The sequence below is a fragment of the Panthera tigris genome, chromosome D1, assembly GCF_018350195.1.
Source record: "Panthera tigris isolate Pti1 chromosome D1, P.tigris_Pti1_mat1.1, whole genome shotgun sequence".
In the NCBI taxonomy this organism is placed as follows: Eukaryota; Metazoa; Chordata; class Mammalia; order Carnivora; family Felidae; genus Panthera; species Panthera tigris.
Genome location: NC_056669.1, coordinates 46358328 through 46373811, shown reverse-complemented (window position 1 = coordinate 46373811; position 15484 = coordinate 46358328). Strand labels below are relative to the sequence as shown.

At 38.5% G+C, this 15484-nt stretch overlaps 1 protein-coding gene across 6 annotated transcripts in view; it reads left to right on the top strand.

The window, feature by feature from the left end:
• CCDC83 (coiled-coil domain containing 83) overlaps window positions 1–15484 on the top strand; it is a 46691-nt gene that overhangs the window by 11822 nt on the left and 19385 nt on the right. For 5 of the 6 annotated variants that reach the window (XM_042958942.1, XM_042958940.1, XM_007078982.3 and 2 more), the window contains 3 exons: window positions 591–675; window positions 5781–5943; window positions 9846–10013. In XM_042958942.1, coding sequence (XP_042814876.1) covers window positions 625–675; window positions 5781–5943; window positions 9846–10013 — 382 coding nt within the window. In that variant the 5' untranslated portion in view covers window positions 591–624. Of the gene's footprint in view, window positions 1–590; window positions 676–5748; window positions 5944–9845; window positions 10014–15484 lie in introns of those variants that run through there. The other variant, XM_042958943.1, reaches the window with a different exon arrangement.

Genomic DNA, 15484 nt, shown 5'->3' with positions numbered 1-15484 from the left:
TCCTGCACCTTTCTGTCTCTCCTTCGTATCTGACAGATGCTCAACAAATACTTATTGGGTATTAAAGAAATGTGTTTGTGTCAGGAAAGCTTTTATTATTTATAGAAGAGATGGCGTGCTAAGGAACTTGAACCAAAGATATGCCTAGTATATCTTTCTCTTTCAAGAAGATGTGCCTGCACTTATAAAGCCTTTGTTTTGTCATTTTTGTTTGAAATATTTAGATTTCTAGAAAGCATGTTTTCTGTATGCCCTTCTTTAGGTTCCCTTTAAGCTTAATTATTTATAGATAGTTAGAAAGTATAAAAATTATGAAGTACAAATGGGGATTGATTTAAGAAAAAAAACTTGAAGTTATCTCTCCAATATATATTTTAGTGAGGAAAATATACTCAGAAACACACACACACACACACACACACACACACACACACAAATCACTTAAAAAGTTTTCTGATCCCTAAATGGGTTTTTATAATGTATCTAATACTTTATTTCAATTCAAATAATTTAGTTTAAAATTTTAAATTTGCCCCATTAATTTTCCAAGATAAATAATTGTAAAACATCTTATCTTTGTTTATTATCAGCTGTCAAATAAAGGAAAATGCAGTAGAACGGTTTATGGCTCAAATAAAGAGACTTAGAGAAAAGAACCAAAAGTATCATGAAAGAGTGAGTATAACATTTAAAGCTTATATCTAGTTATTAAACATTTACACAAATGCTTTAAAAATTGTGAATTATGATGACATGTACTCTAGGAAAGTATCTTCTTTAGTGCTTGGAATTGATTAATTTACAATCTAAGTTTTTTGTACATGTAAGGCAAAAGGGTACTGTTGTTCCTATTATATTAATTACAGTGTCGAAGGAAGTCAGCTTGAGCTGTGTTATTTAGACATGATGACATTGAGTCTTGTGTTAAAAATTTTAAGGCTCTGAAACCACATTTATCATTTAATTTCTTATTTAGCCAAATGATAAAACATTGGGTCTCTGTTTTTAATTTCTATATCTTTTTGCTCTTAGATTTTCAGAGTGTGCATATGTAAATATTATTTGAAAAGTATAATCTCAGTTGTTAAAATGACTGATGTTTAAGATGATATGTTGTATTTATAAAATCAGATTGAAATGAATATCAAAGTCATGCTGTATATGACTAAGTGATAATTAACACAATTTTTCCCTTAAGGGGATAAGGAAACGCTGAGACTGTTCTCTACTAAAACATTTATATGGACTCTAAAGCTTCCACGGTTAACTGTTTTATTTGGCTTTTGTCTAAAATGACTATATCTACAAGTTTTAATGGAGTCTGGGGTCAGAGACCTAAGATTGCATCCTGACTGTACAACTTAAGGCTGGTAGCATTTTGGCCAAAACTGATGTGAGCCCCAGTTTCCCTCCTATAACATGGGATTCCTGTCTTCCAAATAGGGCTAATTTGGTCATTCATTCAGCAATATTTTGGGGACTAGATATGGTGGTGATATAACTGTGACCCTGACATTGTCGTGATTCTCAACGATCAGTTACTAAAGTCTGTTGATCAGAAACTCAGGTCTGTGGGTGAAAATGGAAAGGGGACGTTTGGTCTAGGTGCTTGGATGCAGGTTCCACATGATGAGATCCACAGCACATTAGATGAGTGAACTGCCATCAAGGACCAATGCACACCACCCAGTGGTCAGCACTGGGACTTCCATTTGGTTGTGGAAATGACATTAGGACTGAGGGATCACTTTCCCATAGCCCCTCATTTGAAGCCAGAAACAAAATTCTTATTTTCATGACTATGGGATAGGCCTATGTCTTCTTCTGGGATCATGTGGACCCAGCAGTGACGAACATGGAGAGGCAGACTAGTTCCAGCTATGTATCTATTTCTTTCCATTTATGCCGCTACTGCCACAGTTGAGGCTGCCACCAGCTCTTACCCATCCTTCTTCTATTCAGTACATTTTCCACAGTGCAACACTTTGAATACCGTAAACCTTTCAGTGCTTAAAACCCTACAGTGGCTTTCTATGGTACAGAAAATTAATCCATGCTCCTTACTAAAGTCTTTGAGGCCCTACAAGATCTGACCTCTGTTCACCTCTCCAACCTTGTCTCCAGTTGTTCCACCCTTTGCTCACCACTGCTTCTTTTAAATCTTGGAAAACCCAGTCTTGCTCATTATTGTACCTTTCTTCAGGCTGTTTCATCCTCCAGAATGCTCTTCTCTTGGCCAGCTCCTTTTTGTTCCCCCAAACTAAGCTGGAATGCTCCATACAAATGTATCTCCATTATTAAATTGAAAGCTCTTTAGGGAGCAGAATCAAATCTTACTTACCTTTGTTTCTCCGGAAGGGCCCAGCATGAGTCGGTGTTCGATAAATATTTGTTGAGTTGATTCACACTAACACCAGTGAAGGAAACATTTTTGAGGTCACAGATATTTACTTGCTAAATTAAATATGACTCATTAACAAGACCTACTTTTTCTCTTCCATTAGGTCAAACTCAGAAATCCTTCCTCCCCATCATGTCCTCCTTTGTGTGAATTTTGTTTGGACTGTCACTTCATTGATTATCTTTCTTTCTCTCTGTATGCTCCACTCATGTCATTAGACATTTCATAGTTCACTCTGTCCACTTCCTTACCTCCATTTCATCCTTTCACTCGTGCTATTCCACCACACCTGCTAGGACAGAAGTTATTAATGACCAATTAGCCGGGTCCAATGGCCTCTTTTTAGTCTTTAATTTATTTCTCGTGCCTTCATCATCAGCCCTGTCATCTTGAAACTCTCTTTTCCTTTGGCTGCCAGCACATCCTTTAATATTCCCCCATATTCTCCAACCATTTCTTGTTTTTCATTCACTGCTCTTTTCCCGGAACCATCCCTTAATTAGGTATTTTCCAGGGTTCTGATCTCCACTCTTCTCTTTAAATCTAAAGGCCTTACTTAACACTATGGCTTCAAATGCCATCTGTCTGGTGATAATTCTCATATGTATATGTGGCAAATTTTCTTAATACTTATCCACTAAAAACAACTAAAATGAGCATATGTAAAAACTGGTGAAATCCAAATTAAATTCTCTAATTTACTTAATACCATTGTACAAATGTCAACTTCTCCATTTTCAGGTGCTGTGGTTATATAAGATGTCATCATTGGGGAAAGCAGGGTGTAGTAAGGCGAAGCTCTGTGTACTATTCTGGCAACTTCTTGTTCTTGCAAATCTTAAAAAGTTAAAAAGGCAGAGCCCATGAGATGGCCTTATAGCAAAACAAAATCAGTTCTTTCTTTGTAGTTTATTTATTTAATCTACGTTATTCTATTTTTATGGTGTGATAATGCTTTGCTTTGTAGGATAAATGTCTTTTTTTAAACACATTGGTGAATATAGCTAACTAAATTGTATTTCATATATCACTCAAAATAATTTTTCAGATATAGTGAATTTTGTAACATGTTATCAGACACATGTCCCATCCATTTGTAATTCACTATGGGATTTGGGAAGTTTAATACAGATGCTATTAAATTTATATATAATGCCAAATATGATTTAGTCATGTTTATGTAATTTTTGAATACAGTTTTAGGACATATGATACTATTTTAATTTATAAATGAAAATATCATATGTTTTAAAAGGATAGTCATTGTGTTAAAAATTTGATCTAAGAGGACTGGATTCACTTTGACAAGTATTGTGCTAAGTATGGAAAGTAAAAGGAAAATTTGTTGACTCATTACACACTATTCTTTTATGAATTATATGTAGTGGTTTTTAAATGATCACTGTCTTTGGGTATTTTTTGCCTATTTTTCAGCTGGAATTGATTTTGAGGCAATTATTGCCTTACTATAATTACCTAACATAAATAAAATTAGATAAAGATTTATTTAGTATTCGGACTATACTTGATAAAGGAATTTTCCATTTCTACAAAAATAAGTGGAAAAGTCCATATTTAGAAAAAGTATTAGGAATGCAATAGTTTGGCAAGGGATATTTCCATTGCTATTATTCAAGTTTCTACAAATATTTCATTTTCAGATAACTCATGTCGAGCCAAAGTAATTCAATTTATTTATAAGAAAAGCAAAACATGAATCAATTTCACTTAAGAAAATGGAGTTATTTGAGAACTTATTAAAGAGCAATAAATTGTTTATCAGTTGCTAATATTGATTGATCTTCATTTTTTAAATTAAACTTTTTTGAAATAATTACAGATTAGCATGCAGTTATAAGAAAATAATACAGAGAGATCCTGTATACCGATACCTGGTTTCCTATAACATATTACAGAACTATAGTACAATATCACAAGTAGGATATTAACATTAACAATATTGACATTGATACAGTCAAGGCATAGGACATTTCCATTAACACAGGTGTCTCTCATATTATCCTAATATAGCTACTCACTCATTCCCAATTCTGCCCCTTCATTAGCTCCTGGCAACCATTAACCTGTTCTCCATATTTATAATTTTGTTATTTTAAGAATGTTATATAAATGGAATCATATAGTAAGTAATCTTTGGAGATTGGCTCTTTTCATTCAGCAGAATTCTTTGGAGATTCAGTTTGCTGCATGTATAATTAGTTGGTTCCTTTTATTCATTTTTATTTCATGATATGAATATATCACAATTTATTCAACCATTTACCTTTTGAAAGACATGTGAGTTGTTTCCAGTATTTGGCTATGATAAATACAGTTTTGTAAGCATTGTATCAATGTGAATATAAGCTTTCATTTCTCTGAGATAAATGCCTAAGAGCCTAGTTGCTGAGTTGTATGATAGGCAAATGTTTTTAGTTTTATAAGAAATTGGCATCCTTTTTTAGCAGAGTAGCTGTACCATTTTACGAAGGAGTCAACTTTCAAGAGGAAGAGAGAAAAGAGGGATAAGGGGGGGAATAGGAGAGCAGAGAAGGAGAGAGTTTGAGAGAGGAGGGGGAGAGCAGATTTAGAAAAAGTTTTTAAAGCTGAGATCTGACAGCATGTAAGGCTCTGGTCCAGATGTGGCATCCTGCCTTGGCTGTTTGGTCATATGAAAAAATTAAAATCCTCTTTATGCTTATGCTAGTTGCAGTTAAATTATTACCTTTGCAACCAAAGCGTCCTTTTTCTGAGTCTGTTGTCCCCATGAAGCTGGAACTCTGACCATGGACACCTCGCCTTACATCTTTTAACCTCAAAATGGAGACCAAAAAACATGTTTCCATCAGTTTCAGTGAAAGTATTTCCAGGGAAGGACTCTGAGCATATGCTTGCTTGAGACAGCATGCTCAACCTGGACAAATCCAGTGGCCAGGAGAAGGTGCCACTGTATTTTGTGTATAGTGTTCACTGATGTACTCCTAGTGTCTAGAAGACCTCCTGGCACATGGTAGATGCTCCATAAATACTGACTAAATGAATGACAATCGCTGGAGAAGAATGGTATTAGTGGGAGATTGAAGAAATTGGCCTCCAAGGTCTAACTTTAATGTTCACTGATCCTATAATAGAGTGATAGACTAGGAAATTAATAACACAATTTTTTAAAATGTAACTTTCTATCCAATAGTTACTATGTTGATGGGTTTAATTTTATTTTGAGTCTTCCATATTCCATAAGCTTTTAGAGATATTGTATAAACTTACTTCATTAAATGTTTTTTTCTCATTTTACAAGCCTCAGTGTGACTCTGTTTTGAGGCAAATCAATGTAAATATTTGAGCAGATGCTGTTACCTACTGTTAATTGTCATGACAGAACAGACGCTTGAAGGATGAACAGACTTGGCACATACGGAACCTACTGAAGGAGCTGAGTGAAGAGAAGTTGGAGGAATTACCAGTTGTAACAAGAGAAGATGTTGAAGAAGCAATGAAGGAAAAATGGAAGTTTGAAAGAGACCAGGAAGAAAACTTAAAAGGTGGCTTAGGAACTTGGAAAATTATAAAGCTGCATCAAATTATTTCTTGAATGTGTTAATGCTTTTGTCTCCTAATATGTTCAAAATGCTACGAACATGTTTCAGATGAGATCATTAATACCACAAGCACACACACGTGTGGGTAAATGGACAGGAGAGGGAAATAACAAGTGGGCAGAGCTACTGAAGCCAAGTGAGAAGGAGGAAGGGCACTGATCAAAAACAAAGACAGAAGAAAACCACCTGGGTCTTGACACTAGATAACATCCTGTTAGCTACCACCCTGAAGTCCTCACAGTGGGGATTTGTTCTTTCTTGGGGAAATTCTCTTGTCTGGCAGTTTCTTTGACTTCAGCTTCAGTTCAGACTTGGGAACAAGGTGAATATTACCATAAAGCTTCCCCCCACACCAGTATTGCTAAAGGAGCAAACACTCCCATTTAGGTGAAGAGAGGGATTAGAGTTGACCAGGGGGAAGGTTGGCGGACATGGATAGAAATGATGCTAGGTGTAGAAGATGAAAGACCCAGGATTTACTCTTGTCATGGGCTTAGGAAATACCGTGGTCCTGTGGGGAAGTCGTACATAGCTTTGACACATGCATTAAAAAGAGATTTTCAGGGCGTCTGCGTGGCTCAGTGGGTGGAGCAATTGACTCTTGATTTCAGCTCAGGTTGTGATCTCACAGTCATGAGACTGAACCCTGAGTCAGGCTCCACACCAAGCATGGCACCTGCTTAGAATTCTCTCCTCTGCTCCTCCCCAACTTGTGCACTCACACTCTCTCTCAAAAAAAAAAAAAAATTGTTTTTCATTCCTTTATCCTCAACTTGCTGCTAAGATTTCCAGAACCACTTTTGCCAGGACCTCTATAAGTATCATCTTAGCTAGGAAGCTGGAAAACTTGGGAAAAGACATTGAGTGTTCTCTGGAAGCAGTACTAGAAGCTGGGAGGCAAAACAAGGACTTGCTTCCCTGAATGTGTCCCAAGTATATCAGAGAACCCACTTACCCAAGCACTTGACAAAGAGCAAGCACACCATCTGTAATTATTTTTGGTTTTGAATGAAATAGTTAACAACACAAAAAAACAGCAATCAGAAAACTTCATTTTTAGGGGTCTCCACAACTGTTCCCATAAGCCTGTTCTGACCCATCTTCTTATGGGCAATGATGATGTCATGAGGTGGTAGATACTGTATTTCTCAGGGCTCCTTTCCAGGAGAGTTCTACTTATGCTTGGAAGGAGTACTTTAATAAGTCCCTTGAGGTGGGAGTGAGACCACAAAGGATACTCAAATGTGCTCATGAAACTGCCTTCGCAGGGAAATGAGCCCAGCTAGCAGAGGTGTGCCTGTTTATGGTTTGGGCTGAGTGATGGAACGTGTGTGTCATACGAGACTGGCGCCGAGCTGGGTGACCAGGCAGAGAGGAGGAGTGCTGGGCATGGGAGGTGATCCAAGAAAGAAAAGAGCCCACAGGTGCCAAAGGAGAGAGAGGAAAGTGAGAGGGCAGGTGGCTCTGAAAAGGCTTTCTGATGCAGTTCTGTCAGGTACCGGGTAGTCGCTTACAGGCAAGCCAGTTTGGGGTGGCAGAATCTCAGACCCAGCCAGACCTACAGAGTTAGAATCTGCATTGTGACAGACCCTAGAGGATCCCTATGCATAGGAAGGTTTGAGAAGGACTGAGGTAACCCCTTTTTTTTTCCAACTTAGGACTCTTTAGTCTCAAGGATAAAACTTTAACCCAAACTATAGCCTAAGCTCAAGGAGGATGTTAATTTTTTCATAAAATCAAACAGAAAAGTCAGATTGCTACTGACCTGGACCCACCAGAGCCTCACATGCTGTTAGATTTCAGTTTGTTTTTTTTTTAATCTATCTCCTCTGCTTCTCCCTCTTTCTTCCCCTACTGTCCTCCTCCTCTACCTCTTATCTTTCTCCTCTCTCTGTCTTCCCCCTGAAAGATGGCTCCTTTAACTGAGGCTATTGTTCCCAGGAGGCTGGAACTCAGACAATAGACACTTCTCACCTTACATCCTTTTAACCTCAAAATGGAGACAAAAGAGACATGTTTTCCACCAGTTTCAGTAGAAGGACTCTGAGCATGTGCCTTGCTTGAGACACATGCTCACCCCTGGACAAATCCTTATGTCCAAGAGAAGGGACCATTGTAATTGGCCTACTGATTTGACAAGGGGTAGGAGAAGGGAAGGGAGATAGGTTCTGGGAAAGTATAACAATAGCCGCTACCTCCACCTCTTTTCCAGAATCTTCAGTGACATTAACCAGCCTTCCCCTCAAAGGCTGAATGTGGCCCAGGGCTGAGATAGCAGCAATCTTTTTTTTTTTTCAATATATGAAGTTTATTGTCAAATTGGTTTCCATACAACACCCAGTGCTCATCCCAAAAGGTGCCCTCCTCAATACCCATCACCCACCCTCCCCTCCCTCCCACCCCCATCAACCCTCAGTTTGTTCTCAGTTTTTAAGAGTCTCTTATGCTTTGGCTCTCTTCCACTCTAACCTCTTTTTTTTTCCTTCCCCTCCTGGGTTTCTGTTAAGTTTCTAAGGATCCACATAAGAGTGAACACATATGGTATCTGTCTTTCTCTGTATGGCTTATTTCACTTAGCATAACACTCTCCAGTTCCATCCATGTTGCTACAAAAGGCCATATTTCATTCTTTCTCATTGCCACGTAGTACTCCATTGTGTATATAAACCACAATTTCTTTATCCATTCATCAGTTGATGGACATTTAGGCTCTTTCCATAATTTGGCTATTGTTGAGAGTGCTGGAGATAGCAGCAATCTAACCAAATAAGAGGACAGATCATCGGATAGGTTATAACAGTATTAATTGTTTAATGGCAACAAGTGCCATTTATTAAGGGATTTAAAAATATCTTATTTACATATTTGGAAAAAGGCATGTCTGGAGTCCTTCTGGCCCTCTGTACTGAAGAACATCCCTCTGGCCTGAATGGAGTGTCTCAGTCATTCCATAAACATTTATTGAGCACCAACTAATTGCCAGACTCTGTGCCAAGTGCTGGATTTACACACATGAATAAGATGTGGTCTTGCCTTCAGGGAGCTCTCAAACCAGATGGTGTGTGGCATTGAGACAAATAGCCATTCACTTCACTGTACCTTGTTCTTTGCATGCTTCCATTTCCAAAATATTTAGAAGCATGAGACCCCACCTAAAGATTGAGTAACATATCACGTTTAGCAAGTGCATCAGGGTGAACTAAAAGTTTATACAGTTGAGATAGCTCAATTGCACATACTGTCCTAGTGAATTTATCTTTCATTCTGAAGGCCTTAATAAGTGGGGGCAGGAGAAGACATGGTATCATTTGGTATGATATGGTATCATTTGGTATGATATGGTATCATTTCACACAAGGGAAGCCCAAACAATGAACTTTAGATAATGGAATCAGCCAACTTACAAAAAATGGTTGCCAAGGACAGCACAAGGATACAAGTTGAGGTCACTTTGCCCAGAGGCATAATGGTCAGAAAAATCACAATTTATTAATAAAAAGTATATGCAACATAATCTTGTACAAAAAAGGACTCTTATCAAGCTATCATGGGAATAATTTAAGCTTATGGGTTCCTAGGCATATAGGTTGTCTATTATAGCTGTCAGTCACGGCCTAAAACCACACATCTACTTTATAATTTGAAGTTTAATTTTACTTAGATTATGAATTATGAGGGATAAACAGTTCGAATAGTTTAGATTTCCTTTAATTGGAGTTAAAAGTTTGTATTTATGAATTAACAGCATTGTAGTATCAGACCTTAACTTCATAAAATCTGATTGCAACATATAATGGTTGCAAGAACAAAAGAAATGACATGGTATCTTTATTTTCTTTCAACAGATATGCACATGCAAATAAATAATGCTGAGAAACTGTTTCTTGAGAAACTCAGTGAGAAGGAATACTGGGAAGAGTACAAGAACGCAGGGAGTGAACAACATGCTAAACTCATTATCTCCTTACAAAATGACATCAATACAGTTAAAGAGAATACAGAGAAAATGTCAGGTCAGTTGAGACAAAGCTAGTTTAAATTCAGTAGAAAATCTTCAGAGAGCAGCCCTGTGGTAGAAGGAAAAAAATGCACACTCCCTGAATCATTCTTTACTCTCTGCTATCAGCACAAGTAGCTATGAACCTAAGGGTGAAGGTGGAAAGAGAAGGTGGAGAAACTCTCCCAGGACTACCAGTGAAACTGAGAAGGATGGAGGGGTGGGTGCCGGGGCAGTGGAGAATCCCTGAGACCAGATGTCTTAGAGAAAGAAGCTTCGTTCAGCGGATGGTGTCTGTATGCTCCCACACGTAGGTCTGGGGCAATTCTATCGGGGTGGAGGCAGGGGGGTCCTGGGACAGGGTTACATTAGAAAAGAAATTTACCTGAGACAAGCTTAAAACAGCGTAACCAAGCTATAAAACCAGAATCATTGTAGAGAAATGCCCAAGTAAATGCTAGGTTATGGTCAGAAAGAACTGAAGAACAAACATGAGATGGGAAATGGGAAGAACAAAAATGAGAAGGTATGGAGAAGGATGGCATCAGGTGAGATGAAACTTACCAGGACTAAATCTGGGAACCATGAGGCTACATGTCTGTCCCTGTGGCTAGCATAGTGGCTTAAAAAAACACAAAAAATCAGAGACCCAGAGACAGAGAAGTCATGGGATAGAATAAATGGAGTGATCTGATGACCCAAAAGACCACTGTGGCTGGATGACAATTCTGAACCCAGCTGGTGATGGTGCCCTGTGTTGGGGAGGTGTTCCTGTGGCATAATTTCCATCCCCACCTCTGGGGCCCTCTTGGGATGTTCCACATCTAGACCAATTTTTCTGTAAAGTTCTCAGCTCAGGGCTTCTGCACCACGATGGTAGTATAAATTTGGCCCAAATCAGACTGGACTTGGAGTTCTAATCTTTCAAAAGGTTCTCCTCCTCAGAAGAAAAGTAGAGCATAAAAGGGACACCTTCCTACCCCTGTACATCCCCCAGTCACTCAGATACTCTCTGTAGATAAAACCACAATTACCAATTTCTCATATAGCCTCCATCAGAAATATTTTATATCAAAATATACAAAGCATGCTACAAATACAATATATGAACATTCTTATAGATCAGTACATATTATGGTGTCTTCATTCTTCCAGTGGCTACTTTGTTTTGTTCTGTTACAATTTTTTTTTTTTTTTACCAGTCCCCTACTCACAAGCATTTAGGCTATTTCCTGTATTTTACTATTACAAATAATGCTGCAAAGAATATTCTTATATTTATATAATTTCATTTTTGGGTATCTCTAGGGAGGAATGGCTGGCCCAAAGAGCCTGTTTATTCATTTATTTTTTTATTTTGATAGGGATGGCTCTCTGTAGATCTTGTACCAAGTTTATTTCCCCCATATGGATGAAGATGCCTATGTTCACACATCTTCAACAGCAGGGATGTTAGCTAACTTTTTTTGTTGTTTGTCAGTCTTAAAAATAGAAAATGGTGTCTTCTTGTGGTTTTAATTTCCACTTCTCTTATTATAAGTGATAGTGAGTATCTTTCATAAGGTCAGGATATGTACTGAATTTCCTTTTCTGTGAATCATCTGTTTGTATCCCTTGCCCATTCTTCTACTGTGTGATGGAGCTCTTTACCTTTTAAGGAAATTAGCTCTTTAACTGTGATATAAAATACAAGTATCTTCCTTATTTGTCACTAGTTTTCTGTTTGTGGGGTATATTATGAAGACATTTTGTAGTTTTGGAGTGCCCAAGTTCGGTTTTTATTTTAAGATATCTGAGATTATAAATAGTCTAATATTTCTTCTATTAGCCATATTTATGGCTTCATTTTAATATTTAAATCTTTGGGTTTTTTGTGTGTGTCTATGAGGTGGGAAACCAACTTTATGTTTTGCCAGATGTTTTTCCAGTTGTCCTAACATCACTTCTCAGATAACTCATTTTAACCTTACTGATTTGAAATGCTGATTTTATCATACTTTAATTTCCCATGTGTATTTGGGTCTCTCTTATCTTTCTATTCTGTTCCATTGATCTATGTGTTTGTGTACCAGTATCATACTTTTAAAATAGTTATTGTTATGGCATGTTTAAAATTTTTTAAGTTTTTCCCCAACATTTCTTTATTTTATATTTTTAAATTAGGAAGAGTCATCTTCTCAGATAAACTTATTATGTTGATCAGAAATTTGGATGATTTCTTTCGGTTGAAAATTGTCATGCTGTTGAATCCAACTTTGGGATGATGGTAATGACATTTATACACTGAATAACTTCCTGGTTGAACCTTGGTCTGTAGCCAACTTTAGGTGTCATGGGAAGTAGTTGTTATGGGCTTGTTTTACTTGTCATTGAATTTAGGCATTTCTCCCAACCACGCAGTTAGCAGCAGCAACTCTGCCTGGGGGCTATTAAAATATTGGGGCCATTAATTGGAAAATGAATATGAGCAGAACACTTGCATCTATTTATCTGGAGCCTTACTATTATAGTGCCCTTTTTCTCCCCCACTGCCTCTCTTCTTCCACGATTTTTCTGGAATTTTTCTCCCACAACCGTGATCATGGACTTTGTGTTAGTTAGACTGGGTTTACTAGCAAGGAACAGGTATTTTAGGGACTGGGCGGGGGGAGTTACTGAAGGAGGATATTAAAATAAAATTCTTTAGTCTCAGTTAAACTGGAGTGGCAATATAACAGACACCACATCAGAGTAAACTGAGATACCACCATGCAAATGAGGCAGAAAACTGGTTTCATACCTTCAACCACTGAATTCCAGTCTATAAAAGGAGTTGGATAAGTCAAACAAAGATTGTTGGAAATTAGGGGACAGTGTTTAGAAAGAGACCTTGGTGTGCTTTACATCCTACATTGTCCCGCAAACGGGCAGGTGAAGGGTAATTCCTCCTTCATCTCAAATCAAGACGGAGGGTCTTCAAGGGAATGCCTCTGATTATTCAGTATGTGTCTCCTGAAGTTTGGGAGGCATGGAGGTCTAGTTTATGACCCACCCCTGAGAAGTCTAAGGAATAATGGACTAACTAATCATTCTGTCAGCAGAGCAAATATGAGGAGGCTGCTGTCCTGAGCTAGGGCTGTGTCTTAGTCCATTCAGGCTGCTGTAACAAAGTGCATTGAATGTGTGGTTTATAAACAACAGAAATGTATTTATCACAGTCCTGGAGGCTGGAAAGTTCAAGACCAAGGTGCCAGCAAATTTGGTGTCTGGAGAAAATCCACTGCCTGGTCCATAGGCAGCCATCTTTGGTGGAAGGGGCAAGAGAGCTCTCTGGAGTCTCTTTTGTAAGGGCACTAATCCCACTCACAAGGGTTCCACCCCCTTGACCTAATGACTTCTCAAAGACCGCATCTCCAAATGCCATCACACTAAGGGTTAGGTTTCAACATATGAATTTTGGGGGACACAAATATTCAGTCTGCAAGAGGCTACAATTTCAAGAATTTGTTATGGCAAAGCACGAAAGAGTTTTTCTTGTGAATATGCTATGAGGGAGGGCTAGTACGCTGTCCAGTTAGATCTTGGTGATGATGTTCCAACAGAGGAATTAGAGGCCAGCATGTAAGGGAGGAAGGAATATATTGAGAGCCAGAGGCCAAAGGAAAAGTTGTTAGCCAGCCATTAAGGACAGTACATCATCCGCATCAAGGGAACTCAGGTGAAATAACTAGCAATGGGGAAGGTGGTCCTCTGAAGAACCTATAAGAACACCTCCATGAAAAAGACATCAACCTTAAGCATCAGCTAGGACCAGAAAGTGCAACATTAACTTGAGACAGTATCTGTCAAGTGAGAGCTTTCTTGTCCCTTTCCATGCTTCCCTTCATCCCTAAGGGAAGAGGAAGCTCAAATCAGAGGATATAGTTGTGCATCTAAGCTGGAAGGAAATAGCCAGAGTTTTGAATACAATTTAAAGTTTTGTTTATTACAAAAGACTGGATATATAAATTACCAATTGAGAACCTCTTATCATCACAAAGGAAGCAGAAAAATCAGAAATTTGCCACATATCTTGTTGAGAGAATTACTAGCTTCACAGTATGAATTTTAAAGGGAAGAGAAAAAACTGAGGTTCCTTGATGTCCCATGGTCATGTTTGTTGAATATAACACTTATAATGAGGAATAGAAAGTTTGAAGATGGTAACAGAAGCCTATCAGATAAGTGGTGGCTATAGGGATGGCTCCTCTCTACATTTATCTCTCACGGACTGTCTCCTTCAGATGTTCCTCTGCTTTGCTTTGCTCTGTCCTGTCCCCATACTCTTCTTGCTTCCCAAAGACCAGTTCTTGCAGTTTTCTCCATCTCCTTCCCTATAGCCTAAGACCCCTGAGATTCTGAAGAGCTGGAGTGATCACCTACCTAATCAGAGATGAGCAAAGACCTTTGTCCATTCCTCCTCGTGGGTAATGAGTCAGCCCCAGCACAAACCATTCTGTGGTCAGCTATCCAACACTGCCTTATTCAGTATGTCCCTGAGCTCTAGAAGGAAGCAGGAGGAAGCACCTAGAGCTTCTTCCCTGAACTTGAACTGGGAAATGTTGGGATAGTGGGTATAGGAAACATGGTCACTAGTGTATCCAGGACAAGGCTCTGACTCTCAATAAAAGGATGAAGCCCAGCAATACAGAAAGCGTGGGGTTATTAAGAGTCATTAGATATCAGAGCCACAGAGCATTTTTACTTTTGCCCTTCACCAGACATACAGGACAGGAATCTCTAAAATTTCTTTGTACGCTAATAGTGAGTTAAAAGATTTGGGTTCAAATACATTTACAAAAAAGTAGCATTACTTCTTTGAACATTAATTTCTTCATCTGTAAAATGGGAGTCCCCTGGTGATCTTCAAGAGAGAGTACAAGAGAGGCCACCACCACAGGAGGGGGGGTGGTCAGTAGGGTGAAGTTGTGTGACACCGACACGTGTGAAAAGTGGACAACAGACCCCCAGAGAGCTGTGGAGGAGCAAACCAACTCAGAGCAGATACAACAGGGAAGGTAGAACAATGCAAAGCCAGCTTCAGCCAGGGGGGCTTTGAGCTTGGCTTCTGAGAAGTGGCCACAGAGACAGGAATCTGAGCAGTCCAGAGTTTAAAGCACAAAGCCATAGTCGCCCATGCTCAAACTTTTATGAGGAGACATTTATATACTCATAGCTTCTTTGGCTGTATTCACAAATGTGTGGTTAATAACTATTTCTCAAAACATCTTGTGAATCACAAAAGAGAGCAATGAGACTTTTACATGCTCCCTTGTGCTTGTTACTCTGCTTTTAAGAAGATAAAAAGTCCACTGAATTCTATATGGAACTTGGAACAGAGCTGGATATTTTTGTTGCTGTTTTAGTGTTAATATGGCAATAGAAAGAGGTATAACTTTAGTCCGAGCATATCTGATCATCTGTTTTTTATGATTTACAGCAAAGAATTAATATTTAATGTTATCAAGC